The following is a 22,952-nucleotide window of genomic DNA, read 5'->3' as shown; positions in this document are numbered from 1 at the left end:
AAAGCTGGTATGATTTGTTACCTGGTCCAGGGGAAGGTGAGGAAGTGCCAGGATCTGGCAAGCCAAGAACTACCAGCTACCATCAGTCTCCCAAGGTGACAAAGAGAATTCCCTGTGTGTTGACACCAATCTGTGCTGTTGGCTACTTGGAGAATCTGTTGCGGACAACCAGGCCTGAAGCAGGGTTAAGGGAGGGAATGTGCTGGAATTGATTAGTCATGTCTGTCATGGCAAAGGAAGAGGAAAAGAGGGAGGAAGTCACCAGCGGAGAGGTGACAAGAACCCAGAAACAAAGCCACACCTTATCTGAGTGACCCTAAATAGATTTACTGGTGGCCCTCTGTTTCCTTGACTTCTTTTTTTTTAAAAAACAGGGGATTAAACTAGGTGTTATAACCTGTGCAATTGATTCCAATTTTGTAACTGTATGTTTCCACTGTAACTTTATTAACAAGGACTATTTGGTATAAGCTGACAACTTAAACTCCATCTTCTAACAAGCTTTGTAACTTCCGTTTTGTAAAACCTTGATTTGTTTTGTAAACCTCCCCACCCATGCCTTCCCTGAAGAATGTGGCTGTTTGTGCAAATAAGACAGTGTTCCTCAGCATTCCAAGAGAAGACAAAAAATGTTCCTCAACATTCTGCAAAATGAGTTAAACTGTCCTTCCTACGGGAACAAACAGAACGCCTGAAAACGAGTAAAACTGTCATCAGATGTCCTTCTGACTACCGAGACAAAAACAACACCTAAGCCAAATAAAACATATTCCTGTAGGGTTTGCAAAATGTGACCTTGTCTATGGGAACAAAGAGTTAACCCTCGGTCATGACTAACTCAAAATAAGCTTTGTGAAATCCCCCCTCCTCCCCCTACTCTTGTGGTTTTTCCCTTTAAAAACTGTGCCTCACCTAGACTAAGCGCACACATACTTGGAGACGGGAGAACGTGCCGCTGCTGAGCTCAGCTAAATAAAATGCTTTTAAGTTGAGTCTGGTTTTTAATTTTTGGGTTACGACACTAGGGACCTTGTGCTTTCCAGGTAGGCATTTATGCCATTGAGCTGTCTCCCTGGCCCCCCTTGTCTTTAAACAAAACAGCCTGGTAAGGACCTGTCTATATCCCTAAGTGGGTGATAGGGTCACAAATGGGGTTGGCTGTCACCTGTCACAAGCTGCCCAAGCTCAGATCCCTGGGAGGAGATCTGAGTGCCCTGGCCCTGGGGTAGTCCTTGGTCAGTCAATCCTGCCATGGTGGGCAAGGTGAGGAGTTCTTCAGCCTGGCACAAGTCTCAGCTGGGGTTTCCCTCTAGGGACCCCAATCTCTCTGCAGGAGACACTCCACCTGTACACGCAGGAGGAGGGTGAAGGCTTGAGACAGGCTGTAAGGAGCAGAGATGTAGCAGCCCCAGCCGGGAGCAGGAGGCAGGGCTGAGGCAGAGCCTCTGGGGTGCAGAGGAAGGGTCCAGGCTCAGGGGTCGGGTGCTGGACTCCCGGGGGAGCCTGACCTCCCAGCACCCAGCTCTCAGTAAGTGCTCAGCTCCAGGGCTAGCCCAGGGTAGCAGGGAAGTGGACACCTGGTTCAGGACGCAGGTGAGCTCTCCATAGTGTCATTCAGCCAGGTCGCGTCTAGTTCCACCTGGTGTTCCCTGTGAACCAAACCCAGGAGCTGCAAAGGTCAGAAGGGCTGCACTTGAGGCCTAAGGGACTGCGACTCTGGAGACACAGTAGGGAGATCTCCGTGTGTTCCTAGGAAGGCAGGACAGTGGGAGCTCGGATGCCGAGAAGGCCACACGGCCAATAGAAAGTGCAGGAAAGAACCTAGCAACCACAGGGGAGTGAGCAGCCCTTTCTTCCTCTCTTGTTGTGATTTGCCTTCTGTTTTCACCTTCCTGACGCCATCCTTGACTTTCTGCCTTAGAATTTTTCAATGTATCCAGGCATCACCTGTACTGCTAAGACTCTCACAGACAGGCTTGAAAATGAGTCACTTCTTTATTTATTTTCATCTTAGCATTAATATTTGTGAAATCTCAGATTTGATTGCTAATTGATATTTTTTCTAGAACACACAAAATATATAACTGTTCTGGCTGCCATGCTGGCCCTGCCCCCGGGGCATGCTGAGACAGCGACTGAGACTGGGCGTGGTGGCGCGTGCCTGTAATCCCAGTGCTTGGGAGGCTGAAAACAGGAGGATCACTAGGAGTCTGATCTGTGTAGTGAGACCCTGTAGACCTTGTAATATATATACAGTTACTTTTTGAATATTTGACTGAAGTACTTCCCCAAGCCACTTGGCAGCCAGGGGTTCAAAGCCATGCCTCTCAGGAGGGGCTGGAACCTGTCTCATTTGCCAAATCTCAGGGCTATTTTAGATGAGAGACAATGGAAAAAGACCACAGCCTCTCCATGCTGCTGTCATTACAGTTTCCTGTTTGTTTGTCTCACTGTGTATTCCAGGCTGGCTTTGAGCTCAAGGGGATCCTCTTGCCTCAGCCTCTCTAGTGCTAGGATCACACATGCATGCCACCACACCTAGCATAGTTTGCTTTTTAAAAAATTTCTTCATCTTGAACAATTTGCTCAGTTAAACCAAAAAAGAAATTCAAGTTTTCCTGCAGATTGCCCCAGGCTCCATAGCTTATGCCTCCCTCCATCCCCTGGTCCCATGTGTCTTCCTTCCACCAAGGCCCAGGCAAGTCCCTGAGGCCCACACACATAGGACCTGAGCCTCAGTTTACCTTACCTCCTTGGTAATCCTCATTCAGGGCTGAGTCACTGCCTCCTGCCACATGCCTGGGGGGATCCAAGCACTGTTCTGAGGAAAGAAGGTTCCAGAAGGAGAGGCCAGAGGGTTAGGAAACAGCTTGCTGCCCTCTGCTGGGCCCCAGGAAGGGGTCTGAGTCACTTCAGGCCTAGCCCAGGGCTCAACTCATGCTGACTCTTGGCTCTGGAAGAGGTACTCTGTTGATTCTTTGAGTGGAAATCTGGTCCCCTCTGCTATGGTCAGCTACGACCAGGGTTGGGACAGTGGCACCTGAAGGTGCACCTCTTCCGGAGGTAAAGATGTCCAGCCAGCTCCGGTATTCTGAGAAATTGGGTTGGCCAGAGATCTTCCCAGGCAAGGCCCAAGTACCCTTTATCCCATTCCCAGCTGCTTTGGATGTTGGCATTCTGACCCCCGACACCAGGGTCTTTGGAGAAGGGGGCTAGGGGAGTTTCAGGGCCCAATGAGGCCATAAGAAAGGCTTCCTGGCCTTGCAAGAAGAGGATGAAAGGGCCACAGGAAGACTCTGGCCTTGTGCAGGCCCAGCAGGGCTCTCCAACCCCAGACTTCCAGGCTCCAGAGCTGTGGGCCATAAATCTCTGTCGTTAAAACCTCAAGCCTAGGCATTTGTTGTGACAGTGCTAGCAGGCTACAGCAGCAATCCTGGTCTGTCATTTCCAGCAGGCCTTCATAAATCCCCTGGGACGTAGCCAATGAGCAAGTCACAGGACCTCTCACCAGCCAGTGGTCCCAGGACCAGCACCAACAAAGACCCAGTGTTGGCAGCGGCTTCCTGCACACAGACAGCACTGTTTGGCAGTGCCAATGACACTAGGCACTTTCATAGTGTCTACTTTCCTGGTGACTGGGCACTCGGCAGGCTGGGCCCAGACGGCAGGCCTTGCCCACAGGCTGGGAGGGTGCCTGCCAAGGGCGGTGACCCTGGGTGACTGGCCCTGGAGTTGTCTCCCTCCCAACTCTCTCCCTGCCCCAGTGCACACCCAGTCTGACAGCAGAGACAGCCAGATGAGGACCTACAGAGCGGTGTGTGCCAGGGTCTCACTTTAAGAAAGGACCAGAGCCCCCCTCTCCGGTCCCCAGCAGAAAATGGCTGCTGTCACCCATGTGCCATGTCAGCCCAGGAGGGGCTTGGCTGATGCTTGTGTTATTTTCCTGAACTCTTCACCTATTTTATATTGAGCATTATATACATTTTACAATGTTGAGTTTTTTATACACTCAAAAGTCAAAGCAATTTAAATGAACACCCTATGTGGGGAATTGCTCATGGTGCATCTAGCTGACTGTAGCCACCAAGAACTCACTTAATCCGGGTGTCATTGCTGCACAGGAACAAGGCTACAGAAGGGAGAGGCCAGAGGAGGGGCGTGCCAGAGATGGTGGTAGGACATACTGGGACACCCCCATTGGTGGGTCTCCCTGTAGGAGGTAACTGTGCTCACAGCAGGCTGACAGAGCCCCCCCACGTGGGCCTGAGGTGAGCCCTGAACTGTGAACTAGGCCCATGGCCTCCCCAATGCATCTCCAAGTCTTGCCAGGACATGCTGGGGTAACCCTTTGTCCCGCTTCCTGGCCTCAGGGTCCTTCATCTACAGCCTACTCTGCCACTACCACTCTCAGAGCTGTGGATGAGACCAGGGGGTCCTAACTAGCCACGTTAGTGCAGAGCATCTAATCTGTGCTGAGTCCCTGTCCCCCAAACCGCCTAAGGCACCTCAAGTGATGGAATGGGGCTTGCCGCATGGATGGTGGATGGGCAGCCCAATGGATGACACGGGTCCCTGAGAGCCTGACTGGTCTTGTCCTCAGCCTCTATCCTCGTCCCCTCTAGGCTCACTACCCGTGCTTTGTTCACTGATAAGAGCAGCTGTACATTCTCAGCAGGCTGAGCCCCTACCCTCCTCTGCACCTACTGATGGATTCTTTTCCTCTGGAGCCTGGAAGGCCCAGATTCAAATCCTGCTTCCTCTACTTACTAGCTGTGTGATCTTAGGCAAGTTACTGAATGTCTCCGAACTTCAGATTCCTCATCTCTGACACAGGACAGCTAATATCCATCTTGTCCCTGGCCCCATATGCAGTGAGGAGCAAAGGAGGTCAGTGGAAAGTTCCAGAAACAAGAAGGTTGTGGCTTCCCTTGGGGAGTGAGGCCCTAGGGTGGGTCTGTCCCTGTCACCACCCTCTAGCCCCAGTCACTGCTGTTCTCCGAGTCGGGAACAGCGACCAGACACAGGCATCCTCCAGCCAGGGCCTGACCACACTGCGTTCCACCCCAGGAGGCACATGGTCTCACTCCAGGGCCAGCATAAGCCTGGACACCCAGGATCCCAGGCACAGGTCCCAGTGGGCACAGGACACAGAAAAGGAAACCCTCCCCCTGGCCCAACTGTAGAGGCCAGTGCTACTACCTATGAGGTCCAGGCCCTAGTCACCAGGGTCCCCATACTTTCCATCTTCCTAACCCTTCCTGCCCCTACACAAAGTCTGAAGGCAGCACTGGTGACAAGGCCAAGCTTCTTTAACAGTGAGAAGGGACTCTCCAAGGCCTGGAGCCCAGCACAGGGGCAGTTGTGGGGAGCTCATTAGAACTGCACTTTCTTAGGCTCCAGTTGGGACCCTTGGGTGTGAATTCTGGGGGGACTCTGGGGCTCCCCGAAGTGAGAGTCACTGCTACAGAGAACGAGGGCCAGCTGTGAGGAAGCCACAGGTAACAACGTGATGTCACAAGCAGAAGGTCGCAAAAAAGAAACTGGACATGGAAGAGGGCTTTCTAAACAACCCTGTCACCTAAGCTGGCAAGGGATCCCTGTGCTGTGAGCCACTGGAGTTGTCCTTAGGGCAGCAAGGGCACTCCGGGAGGCTTTCTGGAGTGGCAGAGTGATCACCCTTGGAATCTGGTTATACCACAGGTTCAGTTTGTACACATTCAGCAATCTGGACACGCAGACTAAAACTTTAAGATATGGCTGTATGAGAAGGTCATTAGAAGTGGCACTGCTTGTTCATCTTAGCTGTGTCACCTAATACATGGTTGAAATCCTACAAGGTTGATCTGGGGGTCTCCCCCACCCCCTGCTCCAGAAAGCAAAAATCTGGGAGTTCTTTTATTCTTGGTTGAAAAGGTTTTGCAAATTCCACCTAAAAAGGGCCTCCACCGGCCACACTGGCTAATTAAAGCCAGAGAGAAGAAGCTGTTTTGGTTCATGCTGCTCCTCCTCTGTTCTTCCTGCTTTGGTCTTTCTTTGGTATTTCCAGAGAACCGGCTGCCTCATTCAGTTACCCAGGTGGCTATTTCACCGTGTGGGTCTTGCAGGGGATGCCAAGGCTTCCTGCGTCCAGATGAGACATTCTGTGCATGCTTTACTGTGCGCTGTGGGGAGAGGGGGAACCCGAGGCCAAATGAAGAACCTGGTGTCGCCTAACAAGACATTTTCCAGGCCTCGACCCCACGGAATGGAGGTTTGTGAGTCCATTGCCCATCCGCCTAGAGGCTGGAGTGGATTCAGCCCGGCTCAGCTGTTCTTTCTGGGTCCTACTGAAGGTGCCTGTCTCCTTGTCGCCCCCCTTGCTACTAAGAGTTGGCAGTTAGTGGTGGCATACGCAAGACAGGTCTGCATGTTCATAGACGGTCTTCAGTGCAAGGTTGTCACTACCCGACGCTGGTCAGCCCTTGCACGGCGGGGAAGCCCGAGGGCCCGCTCTCCTCCTAGGCCTGACAGCTCACTCCCATCAGGCAGAAGCCCAATTAATGCTAGACTTTAGGGTACTTGCTGTGTAGCACTGGAGAAGCAGGAGGCCCGAAGGGAAAGCCATTTCCGACTCACACCACCAGAAAGGGCCCAAACAGGGATCGAAGCCCTGCTGGAGCAGCTCCACCGCCCTCTGTGCCCAGCTGCACCGCACCTCCACGGGGGACATGGGAACCTCATGTCTTGCTCAAAATGTTTTGAAACAAATATTGAATGCTTAGATTCCTTTGGAGTTCATTGGGGTATTTATTTTGAAGGTCTACACATATTTTTCCCAGCTATTAACTAGTGTTCCAAACTTTCATTGATAACTTTCTTTTTTAATAGCAAGTTCACTGAGAGGGAATTCACATCTCATAAAGTTCCCCATTTAGAGGAGCCAGTGAATAGGTTCTAGGATATTTAGTATAACCACTACCAAATCAATTTTGTTGTTTTTGTGATTGAGTTGTATGAGTTATTTATATGATAGGTACATGCTCTTTATCAGATGTACGTTTTGCAGAATTTTTCTATTCATGAGAATGGTCCTGATACTGTTCTGTAAAACACATCATCTTTTGATGGTGCCCAATTTATTTTTATGTTGATGTTTGAGTTTTAGTATCTTTTCTAGGAAACTATTGCTTAAGCTAATGTCTAGGAGACTTATGCCTGATTTTTTCTAAAAGTTTTATACTTTTTGCTCTTAGATGTAGGACTTGGATCTATTTGGAGTTAATTTGTGTATCCAGTGTGAAGTAAGGGTCTAGATTCACTCTCTGGCACATGGGTAATCGCACCAGCAACATTTGCTGATAACTGTTCTTTTCCCACACACTGCCTTGGCATTTTACCACCCTGCCTTTCATCAGAAATGTATGAGTTTATTTAGGGATTTTCAATCCTATTCCATTGACTTGTCTGTCATTGTGCCAGCACCACTTTGTCTTAATTCTTGCTGCTGTGTAGTAGCTTTTTTTTTTTTCGGTACCGGGGATTGAACTCAAGACCTTGGGTTTGTCAGGCGAGCGCTTATTCTGCTGAGCTATCTCCCCGGCCCCTTGTGTAGTGGCTTTTGAAATCAGAAAGTGAGTCCTAGCTTGCTCACCTTTTGTTGAGATGTTTTTGGCCTAAATCCTTCGAATTCATGATGCATTTTATGTTTAGCTTATTAATTTATGCCAAGAAGCCCCCCGGGCTTTAATTGGGTTGTATTAAATATGTAGATCAGTTTGAGCTGTATTGTCATTTTAACAATATTCTTTCAAGTTATGAAAATGGGATGTGTATCTATTTTTCTAGTTTTTGTATAGTTTCAATAATATTTTAGAGTTTTTAGTATTTAAGTTTCACATTTCTTTTACTAAATTTATCCCTAGGGGCCAGCTAGATAGCTCAGTGGTCTAAGTGCCTACGTTGGCAAACCCAGGGACGAGGGTTCGATTCCTGTTTCCACATGCTACACGGACCCTGCCCTCAGGGCACACTCAGCTGGCAAATAAGTCCAGGCAGGTGGCACACACCGCTAATCCCAGCACTGGGGAGACTGAAAACAGGAGAATCACTAGGAGTCTGAGCTGCATAGTGAGACCTTCTACCAAATACATAAATGAAAAAAATAAATAAATTTATTCCTAGGTGTTTTATTCTTTTTGATGATATTTTAACTTGAGTTAGTATCTTAACTTTTTTCTGTGTGGTTGCTTCTTCCTTTTGCATAGAAGTATAATTAATTTTTGTATACTGACCTTAATCTTACAACTTCGCTGAATTTATTTATTAATTCTAATACTTTTGTTTTATTTTTTGGATTCCTCAGGAGTTTTACATACAAAATCATATTACCTATGAATGGAGATAGTTTAATATTTCCTTCCCTAATTTTTTTCCCTTGACTAATTTCCCTGACTAAAAGTTCTATTACAATTTTTTTTTTAAGTTGTTTTTTGAGACAATGCCTAACTATGCAGTTCGGGCCCAGCCTGGCCTCCAACTCACAGCGCTCATCCTGACTCGGCCTCCCAAGTGCTGAGACTACAGGTGTGTGCCACCACACTGGCTCCATTACCATTTTAGCACAGTGGCGAGTGTGGGTATCCTTAGTTAGCTTTTGTCCTGTCTTAGGAGGAACCAGCCAGTCTTTCACAGTTAGACGTGGTATTAGCTGTGGAGCCTGCAGGTGTCCTTTATCATGTTGAGGAAGTCTTCTTCTATCCCTAGTTTGAGTGTCAAATTTTGTCAGTCCCTTTGTGACGCTTTGTCCACTGATGTGTCGTGTGGCTTTTTCAGATAGTATATTGCAATAATTGATTTTACATGGTAGACTTATTTAGATTCCCCTTCGGAGTCACCTTTGTGTTCGTGTGTGTAGTTTATTAACATAACCTGATGTCCTCTAGCTCCATCCACATTGCTGCAGATGACATGCTTCTTCTTGGGGCTAAATAATACCCTATTGTACATATGTACCGCTCTTTCCTTCAAGTACTGGGGCTTGAACATGAGGTCTTTGCTCTGAGCTATATCCCCAGCTCTTTGTAAATTTTGAGGCAGGGTCTCACTAAGCTGCCCAGGCTGAGCTGCCCAAGCTAGACTCAAAGTCATCTGTCTCTGCCTCTCCGAGTGCTCCCAGAGGTATGTGTATTATGCATTCAGTCTGAGCTGTATGCAGCTTGGACTCCTAGTGATCCTCCTGTTTTCAGCCTCCCCAGTGCTGGGATTACAGGCGTGCACCACTGCACCCAGACTCTACTGCTGGCTTAGCGCACCCCAGGGGTGGAACCTGTGTAGCATGCAGGACTGGGGATTGAACCCTCGTCTCTGCGCTTGCCAAAGCAGGCACTTAGTCCACTGAGCTATCCTGCTGCCCCCCCCCCCTTTAATCTTTATTTATTTGGTATAGGCTCTCACTATGCAGCTCAGACGAGGAGTGATCTTCCTGTCTCAGCCTCCCCAGCTCTGGGATTACAGGCATGTTTTTGGTGGCTGGCATGGCACTTGGGGCCAGCACCACATGTGGTACTGGAGAATGATCCTGGGTGTTTGCACTCTCCAGGCAGGTGCTTTGACTGCTGAGCTATCTTCCCAGCCCTATGTTTAGTTTTAAAGAGACTCCTGATGTTTTCAATAATGGCCCAACCGGGCCAGGGATATTGTTCAGTGGCACAGCACTTATTTGGCAAGCACGAAGTCATGAGTTCAATTCTTTTGTCAAATATTTACATATGTGCCTAACCAATCAGTCTCACCTACTGAGTACAGAGATTTCCTTTTCTCCCAGTCTGTGCTTACCTCTCTCTTTTGGCTTATTTGGTTAAAGAGCCTGCTGGTCCCGCTGTAAGCTGGAATTCTGATGTTAGCTCCCATGACTGAGGTGGAGTCTTCCTGTCCTATGATTGCACTGGAATTTTACTGCGAAGTTGGAGTGGGGTTAACCTGGGCTTCTGTCTCACCCAAGCTTCGCCTTGGACTTGTGATATAAGACAAGCCCCAAGGATCCCCAGCCCTGGCACCAGGAGAAGCAAATGAAGAGTGTGGGACAGGGCTCGGGTTGGGGGCTCTGCCTAGGGAACTTGCATCTAGGACAGTGTGTTAAGGCTACACCCAGCTTTGTGCTCCTGGGCGTGTTGAGAGCTTGCCTACCACTGGGGCACTGCCCTTGAGGGGGACCGTAGAACCCCGACTCACCTCTCTTTCACATCCTAGCCACAAGATGGAAGGCTTTGCTACTTCTGCACCTCCAGAAATCTAAAAGCACCATGGTTTCCCAGTCAAGGGCCAAATCTGTGGGCCAAAGTGAACTTTTTCTGTCTCTAAACTGACGACCTCAGGGTGTTTGTTACAGTCACCAAAAGCTGACTATCCCAGTTCTAGTCCTGGTTACTTAAACTCTGTGGCCGTGGCAAACCAAGGCCGCGCCAGGAACTGGGAAGGTGACTGGCGGGTCCCAGGAGCCTTCTCACCTCCCCATTTGCTCTCTTATTTTCCGTTCCCTCTTCCTTATTGCCTGCTCTTCACTCCCATAGCCATGTGCAAATCCACACCCTCCAAGTCTTAGCCTCCTAATTCCTGCCCAATGCCCTTTGGTTCCTTAAAGAGCTGTTTTTAAAATGCCATCACCTGCAGCTGTTCTGTAAATGGAACATTAAAAATTTGTTTCCTTTTTGAGACCCGAGGCTCAGGCTGGTCTCCAAATCATGGGCTTAGGCAATGCTTCTGCCTCAGTCTCCCAAGAAGCTAGGACTATATGTGTGTACCACTCACTATGCCTGGCAAACATTTTATTTTCAAAAAGTTCCGTTGTCTGAATTGCCTTGCCCTGCCCCATGCCAGCCCTGCCCCATGCCAGCCCTGCCCCATGCCAACCCTGCCCCATGCCTGACCATGGGGCCAACTCATTTATTTGTTCCTTCAGCTCTGGCTCTGCGGCTTCTGTCACCGCCCCTCTTGGTGGCACAGGCTACACGGCTGTGCTCCTTTGCTCCCTGGTATCTCGACTGCTTCATGTAAACTAGGCACTCAGCGTCTCTGGTCCACATCAGGCTCCCAGAGCCAGGGTTCCCCGGTGATTTCTGTCACGCCTCAGGGAAGGGCGTGCTGTTCTTCCACACGGGAACTGCCCTGTATCCAACTGGCTTCCTGCTCTGTGTATAAAAGCCACAGACTGCCAGGGTGACAGGGACAGTAAAGTGGAGGGGGCAGCTTGAGAAGGTTCCTGAACCTCACCAGATGTTAGTGTTCTCATTTTAGAGAGTATATGACTGGGGCTGGGGCTGGGGCTGGTACCTCCGTGGGAGAGCGTTTGCTGAGCATTCGCCAGGCCCTGGGTTCCGTTTGCTGAGAACTCTCCAGGACCTGGGTTCTGTCCAGGGTTCCTGGGGTGGGGAGAGGGAAGGAGGAGGAAAGAGAGGGAGAGAAAGATGATTGTTAAATTGGTGTCCCAGTCCCCTTTCACTGTGGCAGATGAGACACGATACCGGACACCCACAATTCAGGAGAGAGTTATTTTGGTTCATGTTCTAGTCCAGAGCCGCCTGGCTTCAGACAGAACAGCAGGGCACAGGGTCTGGCACAGGACAGCAGCTCACTGCCAACCGACAGGAGGCAGGGTGCAAGGGAAGGGACCAGGAGAGAAGAGCTAGGAGGGAGGAACCTGGAGGGGAGGAGCCAAGAGGGAGGAGCCAGGAGGGGGAGGGGGTTGGCCACATCCACCAAATCGCCCCCCCTTCCCAGGCCCCACCTCCTCAGAGGGCTCTGAACACCCTCATCTTGTCGCCCTCGAAAAGCCCCACCTATGGTCACCTAAGGCTCTTAGGGGACGTCTAGATGTGAACCCTCATGTTCTTGTTCTGAGACGGTGATCTGTGAGTTACTGCTGTAGTTAATACGTAACCTTCAAGGTCACCTTCCAGTGACTGCCAGCCTAGGCTGGACCTGTCAGCGGAGCACTTCCGAGCCAGCTTCTCCACAAATGCACAGTCAGGCAGCCTCGCCCTCAAACTCCTGCTTCCTTTCCCGGGGCTCTAGTCCCACATCCTTAAGGAAAACCAGGTTCCTCTCTGGGCTCCTGCTGCCATCCTCACCTGCTGCAGTTCTAGGGCATCTCTGTCCATCCCCTTGGGCACCGTCCCCTCAAGCCACTGCTGCTCTAGGCCTAGGGATGGACCTCAAATGCCCAACCTCCTGTCACAGCCTCAGGACCCTCCCCTCTATCTCCCAAGCCCCAGGCTGTCCCATGTACAGGACATGGGGTTGATCGGGTCCTTCTTTGCTGTCCTCCGTGTACCTCACTCCATGGCCCCTGCCCTCCCCACCTGCTCCCCAGTTCCATTTTCTGCCCTTGAGGTTCCCAGGATCTGGCTGTCCCTCTTAAACCGCCCCCTTGGCTTGTGCCCAGAACACAGAACTAGTGGCTGCTGAAGGACAGAGACAGGGACAGGTCTGCCTCCTGAGGTCACCCGGTCCAATTCCGTTTGTGATGCGCAGAGCCTGGGCCATCTCCCCCACAGAGAGCTCCACAGAGGGGCCTCGCCAGCTTCTCCACACCCGATACTTCCTCGGTTCTTCTGCGGCTGCCTGAAATCCTGACTGGCTCGGGCCTCTGCTCTTTGATCCAGGAGGGAATGCGAAGGCGGTGTTGTTAGCAGCCCATGGCAAACCCTGCCCTTCACCTGCTGGAGGCTGAGCCACCTTAGACCTTCAGGGCTGAGAAAGACCTCGCAGTGCGGGGGTGGGGGGGGTAGGCAGGGCGGGGCTGGGAGGAGCCCGAGGAGTGGCAGGCTACCTGCTTCTCCTCAGGAAGCCTGAGGGTTGCGTGTTCCCTCCACAAGCCCCTTGTCCCTAGGAGGCTGCTTGGGCTGCAGTCAAGCCTTCCTGCTGTCCTGTATTCACCCTTGTTGTCCTGTGCTCTTTCAGGCCATGCTATCTGGCCCCATGTCCCACCTGGGGACCCATGGCCAGCAGAGCAAGGTTCCTCCCAGCACTTGTCAGAAGTCAGTTTTTGCTTCACCCAGAACTCCTGAGTCAGAACCAGGTTTCAGGAAGAGCCCCAGGCATCTGTGCCTTTAGAAATCTGGAAAGCACAGTGTAGGAGCCCTGCCTCCCTGCCCGCTGTGCTGGGGTGAGGTGGCAGCTGGCCTGGGGTCCCCACTAGCCCCTCCAACCACCTTCCCTGTGTGCCCCTGTCTCCAAGCCACAGACTCACTGAAAAGTCCCCAACCCTCGGCCCCGAGCTGAAGCCCTGAGTGCCCCTCTGGCTCCTGCCTGAGCCACACATCACCCAGGGCCAAAGGGAAGGCCGCTCCTGTCTGATTCATCAGCCCATCTACAGCCAGTAGCTGGACGGCCTTCTTTGCACCACATCTCCTGGGGATGAGTCAGACAGATGGGTGTGACCCCGGGCTCACCATTCCTTGGCAGGCCCACGTGGAACACTCAGGCTGCAGCTTTCAGGCTGCAAAGCAAAGTTTAAGTCCAGTGTGGGCTTCACACAGGGATTATGGGCTTAACTAATGTCTTCCATACATTCGTTCACCCACTGTGGACAACAGAGCTTTGCAGGGTGCTGCTGAGTGCCTGGTGCAGGGGTGGCCATGAGCCAAATGGCCCAAGTCCTGCTCTACAAGAGCAAGAAATGTGGAGGGATGTAAAACAAAGACACATCACAGCTTAGCAGGTGCTTAGTGAATGGATGGATGGACAGGTGGGCAGGTGGGTGGATGGACGGATGGATGGATAGATGGATGGATGAATGGACACATGGGTGGGTGGATAGGTGGGTGGGTGGATGGATGAATGGATCAGTAGGTGGGTGGGTGGATGGATGGATGGATGGATAGATGGGTGGGCAAGTGGGTGGATAGATGGACAGATATGCTATACAAATATGGCTTCACCCTAAGCTCCATCCCTACTTCTGATCACAAAATTGTCCCCATTTTTCTTCCACCTCAGTTTACCTTTGGCTCAGCAAAACAAGGAGTTTAGGGCTACCAATGAATTTAAAGGAAACACTGAAAGATTGGGTGGGTGGGGTGGAGCTGATAAGTTTTCCAGCAGTTAATGGATACACTAGAATTGAAGCAATTATAAAAATATTCTAGACTATGGACATATTTGCCTGAAATAGTCAATAATTGAAGTGGAAGTAGTTTTTCAGATGTTACAAGTTATAGTATTCATCTGAATGTGTGTGTGTGTGTGTGTGTGTGTGTGTGCACATGCAAGTGAGAGGAGAGAGAGAGAGAGAGAGAGAGAGAGAGAGAGAGAGAGAGAGAGAGATGGTCTTAAAGATGATAAGATTTGAGAATGTATTCCATTGGGGTTTAGAGCCTCCTCATTTAAAGGAAATGGTTGGGGTGGCTCGAGCCACTCTTGTCATGTGGGGAGCATTGCTCTTAGCATCCCTGGGTCACAGAACAAGACAGCCAGCAGGAGCCACAGGAATAGCACCACCACTGTGCCCTGTTCAAGAAGCTAAGGCCTACCATGCCTGGTGCTACAAACAGTTACAGGCACTGGGGATTGGGGCTTCAGACCCAGGTCCCCCGACCCTACTCAGAGCACTCAGCAGTTCATCCCCTGGGGATGCTGCATCGTGGGGCTGACCAGCACCTGCAACACAGCATGCCACAGACCCTACCTCCCACCCAGCCCCCCTCTGTGACCTCTGGAGGAGGCAGTGGGTGGGAAGCTCACAGACCAGGGGTGCCAAGGTCTCCTTACACTGGGGCAGGTGACAGTAGGAACAAGGGAGGTCCTTGAGTTGGGCCTTTCCTGCCTTGTGAAGGTGGTCTTCCACAAGCTGTATGTGTGCATCAGAACTCAGAGGGGCACTAAAAACATCCCCCACTCTGCAATCCCCTGACCCTGCTTGCTCCCACCTCCCTGACCACTGCCCTATTACCCTGACCACCCCCAGCTAAGCTCCTGCTCTTCCCAGAGCCACAGTCTCAGACCCCTGTCTTCCTCACCTTGACTGGCCTTGTTGGTGCTCACCTGCCACCCTGGGTGACACCAGCCCTTAGAAGGGACACTGAGCCCCACACATCTCTGGCTAGGGCTCCCACAATCCTCCATGCTCTCTGCTCTCTCTGTTCTCCTGTGTGGCTAAGGAACAGTTTAGTTATTGTGACCAAGTTCTGTGTCAGCTCAGGTCGGACTCACTGTTGATGAAACCCCCCCCCCCATGACGCTGTCACATTTATGATAAGCTGCGTCCTTCCGGATGCTCCAGGGAGGGTGGAGGTACTAATTATCCAACCTCAGTGTGACTTTTTGGCCTCTCCAGCTGGATGGGACTTAATGGTCCTAAACCATACACGTGGTTTGCACATAAACCAAAGCAACATCCCTCACTGGTATATGCTCAGCCAGTGCCCCCTCCTTAGCAGGCCTCTCCCAGCCATTTGAGGGCTGCTGACCTGAGCCTGGCTGATTCTACAAGGCAAGGTCAGACAGCACAGCCAAAGATACAGGTAGTCTTCCGGTCCCCTGCTGCCTTGCGTGGGCAACCCACTCTCCCAATGTCCCTAACTTGCCTGCTTCCCTCAGACTAGATGAGGCTGAGCTGGAAGAAGAGGGGCTGGGAAGAAGTGGGGTGCATTGGGAAGCCTCGATTATAAAAGGATACATGGCTCTCCCCATTTTCAGAAGACGTGCTTCTCTAGAGCTTCTGAGTCTCTGATGCCCTTGAGCACAGCAGAGGTTTCAGCTGTCACCCAGAAATCATGGCTTCCAACATACACCACCTTTGGTTTTTTTTTTTTGTTTGTTTGTTTGTTTGTTTTTCAGAATCGGGAATTGAAGTCAGGCCCTTGCACTTGCCAGGGAAGCGCTTATTCTACTGAGCCATCTCCCCGGCCCCCACACTGCCTTTGTGTGCCACTTCTGTACCCCCTAGACTTCCAGTCACTGTGACCTCAGGCTCCAACCCCTTGGGTGAGAAGCCACAGAATCCCTGGCTGGCTTCTGGCTGGCACGCTGTCCCCCAGCTGACAGCTCACCCCAAGGGTCCACTTCGTCAAAGTCCGCACCCTGGGAGGAGGTCCATGGTAGGAGATTGCTTTGCTTACCCAATCCTGGGCTGTCCCTACTGCACCCCTTTCTCCCATGACAAGTGTCCCCATGGGGATCATGTATTAGAAGTCACACCAGAGGGAAGTCACTATTCTGTGACTCCATCCCAAGAAGACGGCCGGGGGGGTGGGTGCTTTGTTGTCCCCAATGTGACACATGGTTCTACCAAAGAGGTCCTCAATCCAATTAGACATGTGCTCCCCATACCCGCTGCTAACAGCAAAAGAGGCGTCCTTGTGGGGCTCACACACACACATCTATAATGTCCTGACCGTGGTCGCTGGCTGCTGTCCCCTTTCCTCCTCCTGTGTCTTCACATACACGGTATGTTCCTGAATTCTGTCACTTTCTGCTACTCTGTCTCTAGAATTATTCAGGAACTGTTTACTTCAAAGTTAGTTATGCAGAGCACTTTCCACGTTTCTCCCAAAGTGCATCCTATGAATAGTATAAACAAGCTTCAATTATAAAATGATACATGAATGCACCCAAATTACAGTGGTTAAGCTGTAATTTTCCTTGACAAAGATGTGGTTGGCCGGATATGCAGATTATCCCAAATTTCATCAAACCCAAATGGGAGTATAATTCCATACTCTGAATGGAGCGTTTAGCCTGACAACTCTAACTGAAAATTGTTCTCTTTCTATTCTAAAGCCCTCTGATCTGGTGGAGCCCAGGGAGGTTACTGCCCTCTCGTCTTTCTGCTGAGAAACCATTAGGTCTATCTCCATGGAGACCAAAGAATCTGAAGGCTTGGCAGAGCCCCAGAGAAAATCGGTGAGTGTCTCACGGAGAACCAATGCTGAGCTGGCCACAGCCAGGCCTGAGTCACTCTCAGGAAAAGAGGAGACTCCCTGCGATGACCAGGACATCCAAGACAAAGAATACCGCTGCCATATCCCGCTCCAGAGGAACTCCATCTTCAATCGCGCCGTGAGACACAGAAGCCAAGCCAAGGCCCGAGGTGCCTCAGACCGGACCACCACCCGCCCGGCAGGTCAGCCCCGGGGACGGCTGGCACAGCTGTGCCTTTATATCGAGGTGGAGTTATTAGGGCTGAAAGGTTCCTGCTACATGAAAGAGAATAAATGGCATTGAAAATGACCAGGGACAGGTCCCACAGGGCAGGATGGTTTGAAGCCATTTTCTGAGGCATTCAGAGTTCCCTAGTGGGATGTCGCTATTCTCAGGTTATACAGTAAGACAGGCTTTGGTAAAAAAGCTGCAGCCCACCTCTCCCAGCTGTCATGCAGAGGTGGGGGGTAGGGCCATCCACATTTGCATCACAGGGGACCCTGTATTTCTCACCTGCCCTTCTTTGTCCCTGTGAATGTCAGATCTTCAGCTGTTTTGAAAATAATTGACATTAAAATCTTGGCATATTTTCACACCAGGACGCCTTAAACATCTACACCAGTTTCTAGCACATGTTATCAGCTCAAAATATGTCTGAGGGGTCAGGCACGGTGCCTACCTATGATACCAACTACTTAGGAAGCTGAGGCAGGAGGGTTGCAAGTTCAAAGGCCAGCTGGGCAGCTTAATAGGACTTTATCCTGAAGTACTTATAAAATAAAGTTAAAGGCCTGGGAATGTAGCTCTGTGGTAGAACGCGTGCCTAGCATGCTGAAGGCTCTGGGTTCAATCCCTAATGACACAGAAAAACCATTCACACTGTATGTATTTACTGAGCAGAATAAAATTCAGAAACTTTTAGCAGTGGGGCACATCAGAGCTACAGTCCCCTTCCTGAGGCTTCCCCCAGGGCTGCGTGGGCAGCCAGCTGGGTCTGCAGAGGGCAGGCGAGACAGTTTCCCAGCTCCGGGGTCGGCCGCAGCCGCCAGCCCGTGAGCTGCCTGCAGCATACTGGAGGCATCACGGCTGGCTCATTGAGCCTTGCATGGTACAAGTTTCATGGCAGGACCAGGTTCCTTCTAATTACAAAGAGACTTTCGACAATGAGCTCTGGTCTCACTGGCGATCCCGGGGCTGGGTGGTGATTCCTCTGTCCGGCCAGCCTGTCTTACCTCCAGGGTCAGCCAGTGGCCCGGCGGGTAGAAGGCACGTAGATGCCAGCCTTGCTGCCTGGTGCTCTGGCCTCCAGCCAGGGAGAGGCCTCTGGGCCGTGGGGGCTTAGATGCAGGACTCCATGGCCACCTGCCCTGCTGTGTTGGTCAGAGCAGCGCCTGGGCCAGCCCAGAGAAGGGGCGGGGAGCTGGCTGCCCTGGGGATTGTGGTTTCTGCGATCTCCTACGGGTGCTGCAGAACCCTGAGTCCAGGACCAAGGAAGCCAGCACACGGAAGGCTGGGTGGCTGGTGCTGTGTTCCCTCTCCATTCTTGAGTTGGCTGAGACGGTGCACGGGTGGGGAGTTACGAGGACACCCATGCACACAAAGACAGAATCTCTGCCCCTGAGGAGCCACGATCTCATAGTGGTGTCTGCACCATAGGCTGTGTGGCAAACAATGAGCCCCTTCTGGTGCTCCCACAAGGGCTTCCCCAGGGTGTCCTAGGCTGTGCAGTCACATATTTTTTTAAAAAAATTTTTATTTATGTGTGTGTGTGTGTGTGTGTGTGTGTGTGGTCAGCTCAGCCCACCAGGGGGTGGGGCTGGCTGGCATGTGGCGCTGGGGGATTGAACCACGGTCCCTGTGTTTTGCTAAGCTTGTTTTAAGTAGGTGCTTTAGACCACTGAGCCATCTCACCAGCCCCACACTGCACATATTTAACTTCCTGTGGCCACATTAGAAAACTATAAATGGGTAATCCCAGCACTCAAGAGGCTGAGGCAGGAGGACCACTGTGAGTTTGAGACCAGCTTGGGCTACATAGTGAGTTCAGCCTGCATCACATAGTGAGACCCTGTCTCAAAAAACTGAAAGAGCCGGGTGTGATGGTGCACACCTGGAATCCCAGCACTCGGGAGACTGAGGCAGGAGGACAGTTGTAAGTTCAAGGCCAGCCAAAGTTACAAAGTGAATTCAAGGCCCGCCTGAACTGCATAGCAAGACCCTAGCTCAAAAAAATAAAAAACAAAGAAAAAAAAAGAGAGAGAGAGAAAGAAAGAAAAGATAGCCAAAATATTATCATTGTATTGTGTAATTACCAACCCAAAAATTATCAGTGAACTATTTTAGGACCTTTGTTTACACTAAGTCTGAAATCTGTTGAGCATTTTATATTGTAGGCCTGCCCAATTGGCTCACCACATTTTCATTGGAAATACTTGATCTGGATTTAGATTTCATAAAATGTACAGTCAGGCAAGATTTATATTTGCAAAGTGTTCCAAATATCCCTAGGAGTTTTCCAATCACAGAATCAGGAATCAGTTTTTACATTTAAATTTAAACTAAAGGGGCCAAGGGTGTAGCTCAGTGGTAGATGCTTGCCCAGATGTGGGAAGGCCTGGGCCCCATACCTAGCCCTGGGGGGTGAGAAAGGCTAAATTTAACTTAAATTGAAGAAAATAGGCTCCAGGATCTCAAGGTGGGGCTTGGATCTAGGGCAAGGAAGGGCATTTTCCATTTCATCTGCTAAAAGTGTATCCTTTTTTAAAAAATGTATTTGGTACAGGGTCTCAATACGCAGCTCAGACTTGTAGTGATCCTCCTGTTTCAGCCTTCCCAGAGCTGGGATTACAGGTGTGTGCCACCATGCCTGGTCTTGGTGGCTAGCTGGGTGCACCCAAGGCAGGGCTGTCACAGTATGTGGTACCAGGGAATCGAACCCGGGTCCTTGCGCTTGCCTAGACAGGCACTTAGATGGCTGAGCTATCTCACCAGCCCTATTTAGTATTAATTAGGACCCATACACAGCAAAATGTGTTGTGAAAAGACTGACAAGTTACGGTAACACCAAAGGCTCTACTGTCCTCTAAGACACTAACCAGGGGTGGGGGATACAGCTCAGTGGTACAAGTGCTGCCTGGTAAGCACAAGGTCCTGAGTTTGATTCCCTGTACAAAAAAACCCAAAAAACAGGACACTAGCCAGGTTGTTTTTGCCGTGCTGTCAGTAATCAGGTTTAAAGGGGCAATCAAAATACACGGTAAACACTGAAATTTCAAAACTTAGTCAAAAACACATCGCATTAATCCCCTCAAGATACTCCTCATTCTTCTGAACTCGTCTCTCGCATGTGCCTCTTTCCCGAGTGCCTTTACGAGATGCGGTCAGAGAAAGAGTGAATGCCGCTGCTGGCTGCCACCCACGGGAAAGGCTGCTCGGGCCATCCTCATGGGCCTTTTCCACCGCGTCTGGCACCATCCAACTCCTGGCAAAGTCAAAATGACCGGGAAAGATCAACAGTTTGAATCAGTCAGGTCATGGAGGCAGCCACGGCAGTGCAGCTAAGAACACTCAGGACGGGGAAGGTCAGAACTGCGGCAGGAAGCGACGGGAAGGATGGGCGCATGTGTGTGAAGCCGGACAGAGTATTGGGGGAATTCATGGCAGTGTGTCTTGTATGTAATTATCTCTAAGAAGTTAAGCATTTATTGCATTTTTGATCACATCTTGCATACACAAATCAGCGTTCTTGTTTCCCACGGGCTAGGCGCGTGTGTACACTCAGCCAAAGTTCTGTATCAGGACTATAGTCTCCACAGAGACGGCACCACGTCCTCCTCCCCCTGCTCCCTTCGTCACTGCTATGACCCTGGTCACAGAGGAATTGGCTCAAAGGGGGAGGGACATATTTTCTTTCTTTCTTTTTTAAATGTATTTAGTACAGGATCTACAGGGTCTCCCTACACAGACTAGACTCTCAGTGATGCTCCTGTTTTTCAGCCTCCCAAGTGCTGGGATTACAGGCGCGCACCACGCCCAGTCTCAGTCACCCTCTCAGCATGCCCCGACAGCAAGCCGGGGATCGAATCCCAGTCTCTGAGTCTGCCTAAGCAGGCACTTTAATCCACTGAGCTATATGGCTGGCCCTCATATTTTCTAACTTGCTCCATTTTTTAAATGTCACAGAGTCACAGGAAAATGGAAAAGCCACGAGGGCTTCTGAGAGCAGAGCACCTCCGAGCCCAGCAGCAGCGCAGACAGGCACAAGTGCCCAGGAGCCAAGGTAAGAGACGTGGGCCGGGGGAAGGGCCGCCACGCAAAGGTGGGGCACGATGTGGACTCCAAGTCTTGAGGGGACAACAAGGGAGTCCCATGTATCTTTTTTTTTTTTTTTTATACCCTATGCTTACTATTTTGTCACCAAACCAAGAAGTCTTAGGTATTACATCAAGAAGTAGAAGATGTCAGGTGTGATGGTACACATCTATAATCCCAGCACTCAGGGAGGCTGAGGCAGGAAGAGCACAAGTTCAAGTCCAGCCTGGGCAATTTAGCAACTCAGTGAGACTCTGTCTCAAAATAAAAAGTAAAGAAACTCTGAGCTGAGGATTTTGCTCAAGTGAGTAAGGCCCTGGGTTCAATCCCAGTATGGCAGAAAAAGGAAGAAAAGAAGAGATGGGGTTGCAGGGGAAGGAAGAAGAAAGAAAGGAAGAAAATGAAGAAAAAGGTCACTGTGTCGTCACCATCCAGAGAAGTTTAATGCATTCTGTTTCCTCCACTTTTATGCATGTTTTCCTTTCTAAAACAAAGCTTATTGTACATTCTGTCTTGTGACTTACTTAGTTCATCGTAAACACCTCTGTATGCTACTAGGTCTTTTTGAACACAATTATTGCAAGGCTGTAAGATTCTACAGTGTGACTGGATGGTGACTGATTTTGTATTTGGTACAGGGTCTCACTACACAGCTCGGACTCGTAGTGATCCTCCTGTCTCAGCCTTCCCAGAGCTAGGATTATAGGCGTGGACCACCATGCCCTAGACTTGGTGGCTGGCTCACAGGGCCTAGGGGTGGGGCCAGTGTGGCATGTGGTGCCAGGGATTGAACCAAGGTCCCTGCACTTGCTTAAGCAGGCACTTAGTCCACTGAGCTATCTCAAAAGCCCTGGACAGTGATTCATTAATGATACTCCTATTGTTGGATGTTTGGATATTGTAGCATTGGGGACTGAAGTTGGCAGTTTCTAATAAAAACTCAACTAGCACAGCTTAACACAAAAGAAGTCTATTTGGCCTTGTGTAAAGGAAGTTTGAAGCGCCTTCATGGCTTTAGCTTTGTATTCCACCACCTGTCAAGATGACTGCCAGAGGTCCAGTCATCACAATTCAATTCACAGTTCAGGTGGAAGGAAGGAGAGAGACAAGTGACATAGGGTACATTCTGGCCACGCCTGCCCTCCTTTTATAAAGCTTCCTTGAAGCCCATCTGAATTTTATTGCTTAATTTCACTGGTTAAAGCCAGGTCATATCATTACTTCCTGCAAGGCAAGCTGGAAAAAAAAATTTTTTTTTAAGTCAGTTCTGAGGCTAAGGATGTAGCTCAGTGGTAGAACACTTGCCCAGCATGGGCAAGGCCTTGGGTTCAATCCCTACACCATAAAAATAAAGCCAAGTCTGCACCTATAATAAATAGGCTCAGCAAGGAAAAAGGGGGGCTGAGCATCAGAGGGCCAACAGCAGCCACTGACTCCAGGAAATGTCGGCTTCATGCTGTTTTGTAGTCCGCACTGTAGTAAGTGGTGCTGTGGCAGAATCCGGATGCCCAGCCCTCATTATTCCTTTAAATTAAAATCCTAGAAGTGTCACAATCTATGAGCCCCTGGGTGGTTATAGAGAAATGGTGTCCCCACATCTGTGCTGGCCAGGACCCGGGCCCGGGCAGGGAAGCCTTGGGCTCCTGGGGTCGCTCTGCTTTAAGCCCCCAAGCCCTTACCAAGGCTGCCAATATCACACCACATGTGAGGACAGTGAAGCCACAGCAAGTCAGCAGCAGCAGCAG

The 22,952-nt window shown here is 50.4% G+C and overlaps 1 protein-coding gene across 1 annotated transcript in view; it reads left to right on the top strand.

Annotated features, from left to right (window-relative positions):
- LOC111818377 (ephexin-1-like) overlaps window positions 1-22,952 on the top strand; it is a 42,340-nt gene that overhangs the window by 8,122 nt on the left and 11,266 nt on the right. The window contains exons 2-3 of the mRNA XM_023722272.1: window positions 16,756-17,098; window positions 21,079-21,175. Of these exons, the coding sequence (XP_023578040.1) occupies window positions 16,831-17,098; window positions 21,079-21,175 (365 nt within the window). The 5' untranslated portion in view covers window positions 16,756-16,830. The remainder of the gene's footprint in view (window positions 1-16,755; window positions 17,099-21,078; window positions 21,176-22,952) is intronic.

Source organism: Octodon degus, unplaced genomic scaffold, assembly GCF_000260255.1.
Source record: "Octodon degus isolate 3935 unplaced genomic scaffold, OctDeg1.0 scaffold00089, whole genome shotgun sequence".
Classification (NCBI taxonomy): Eukaryota; Metazoa; Chordata; class Mammalia; order Rodentia; family Octodontidae; genus Octodon; species Octodon degus.
Note: the sequence above shows the minus strand (reverse complement) of the source record. Positions and strands in the feature narration are given on the sequence as shown.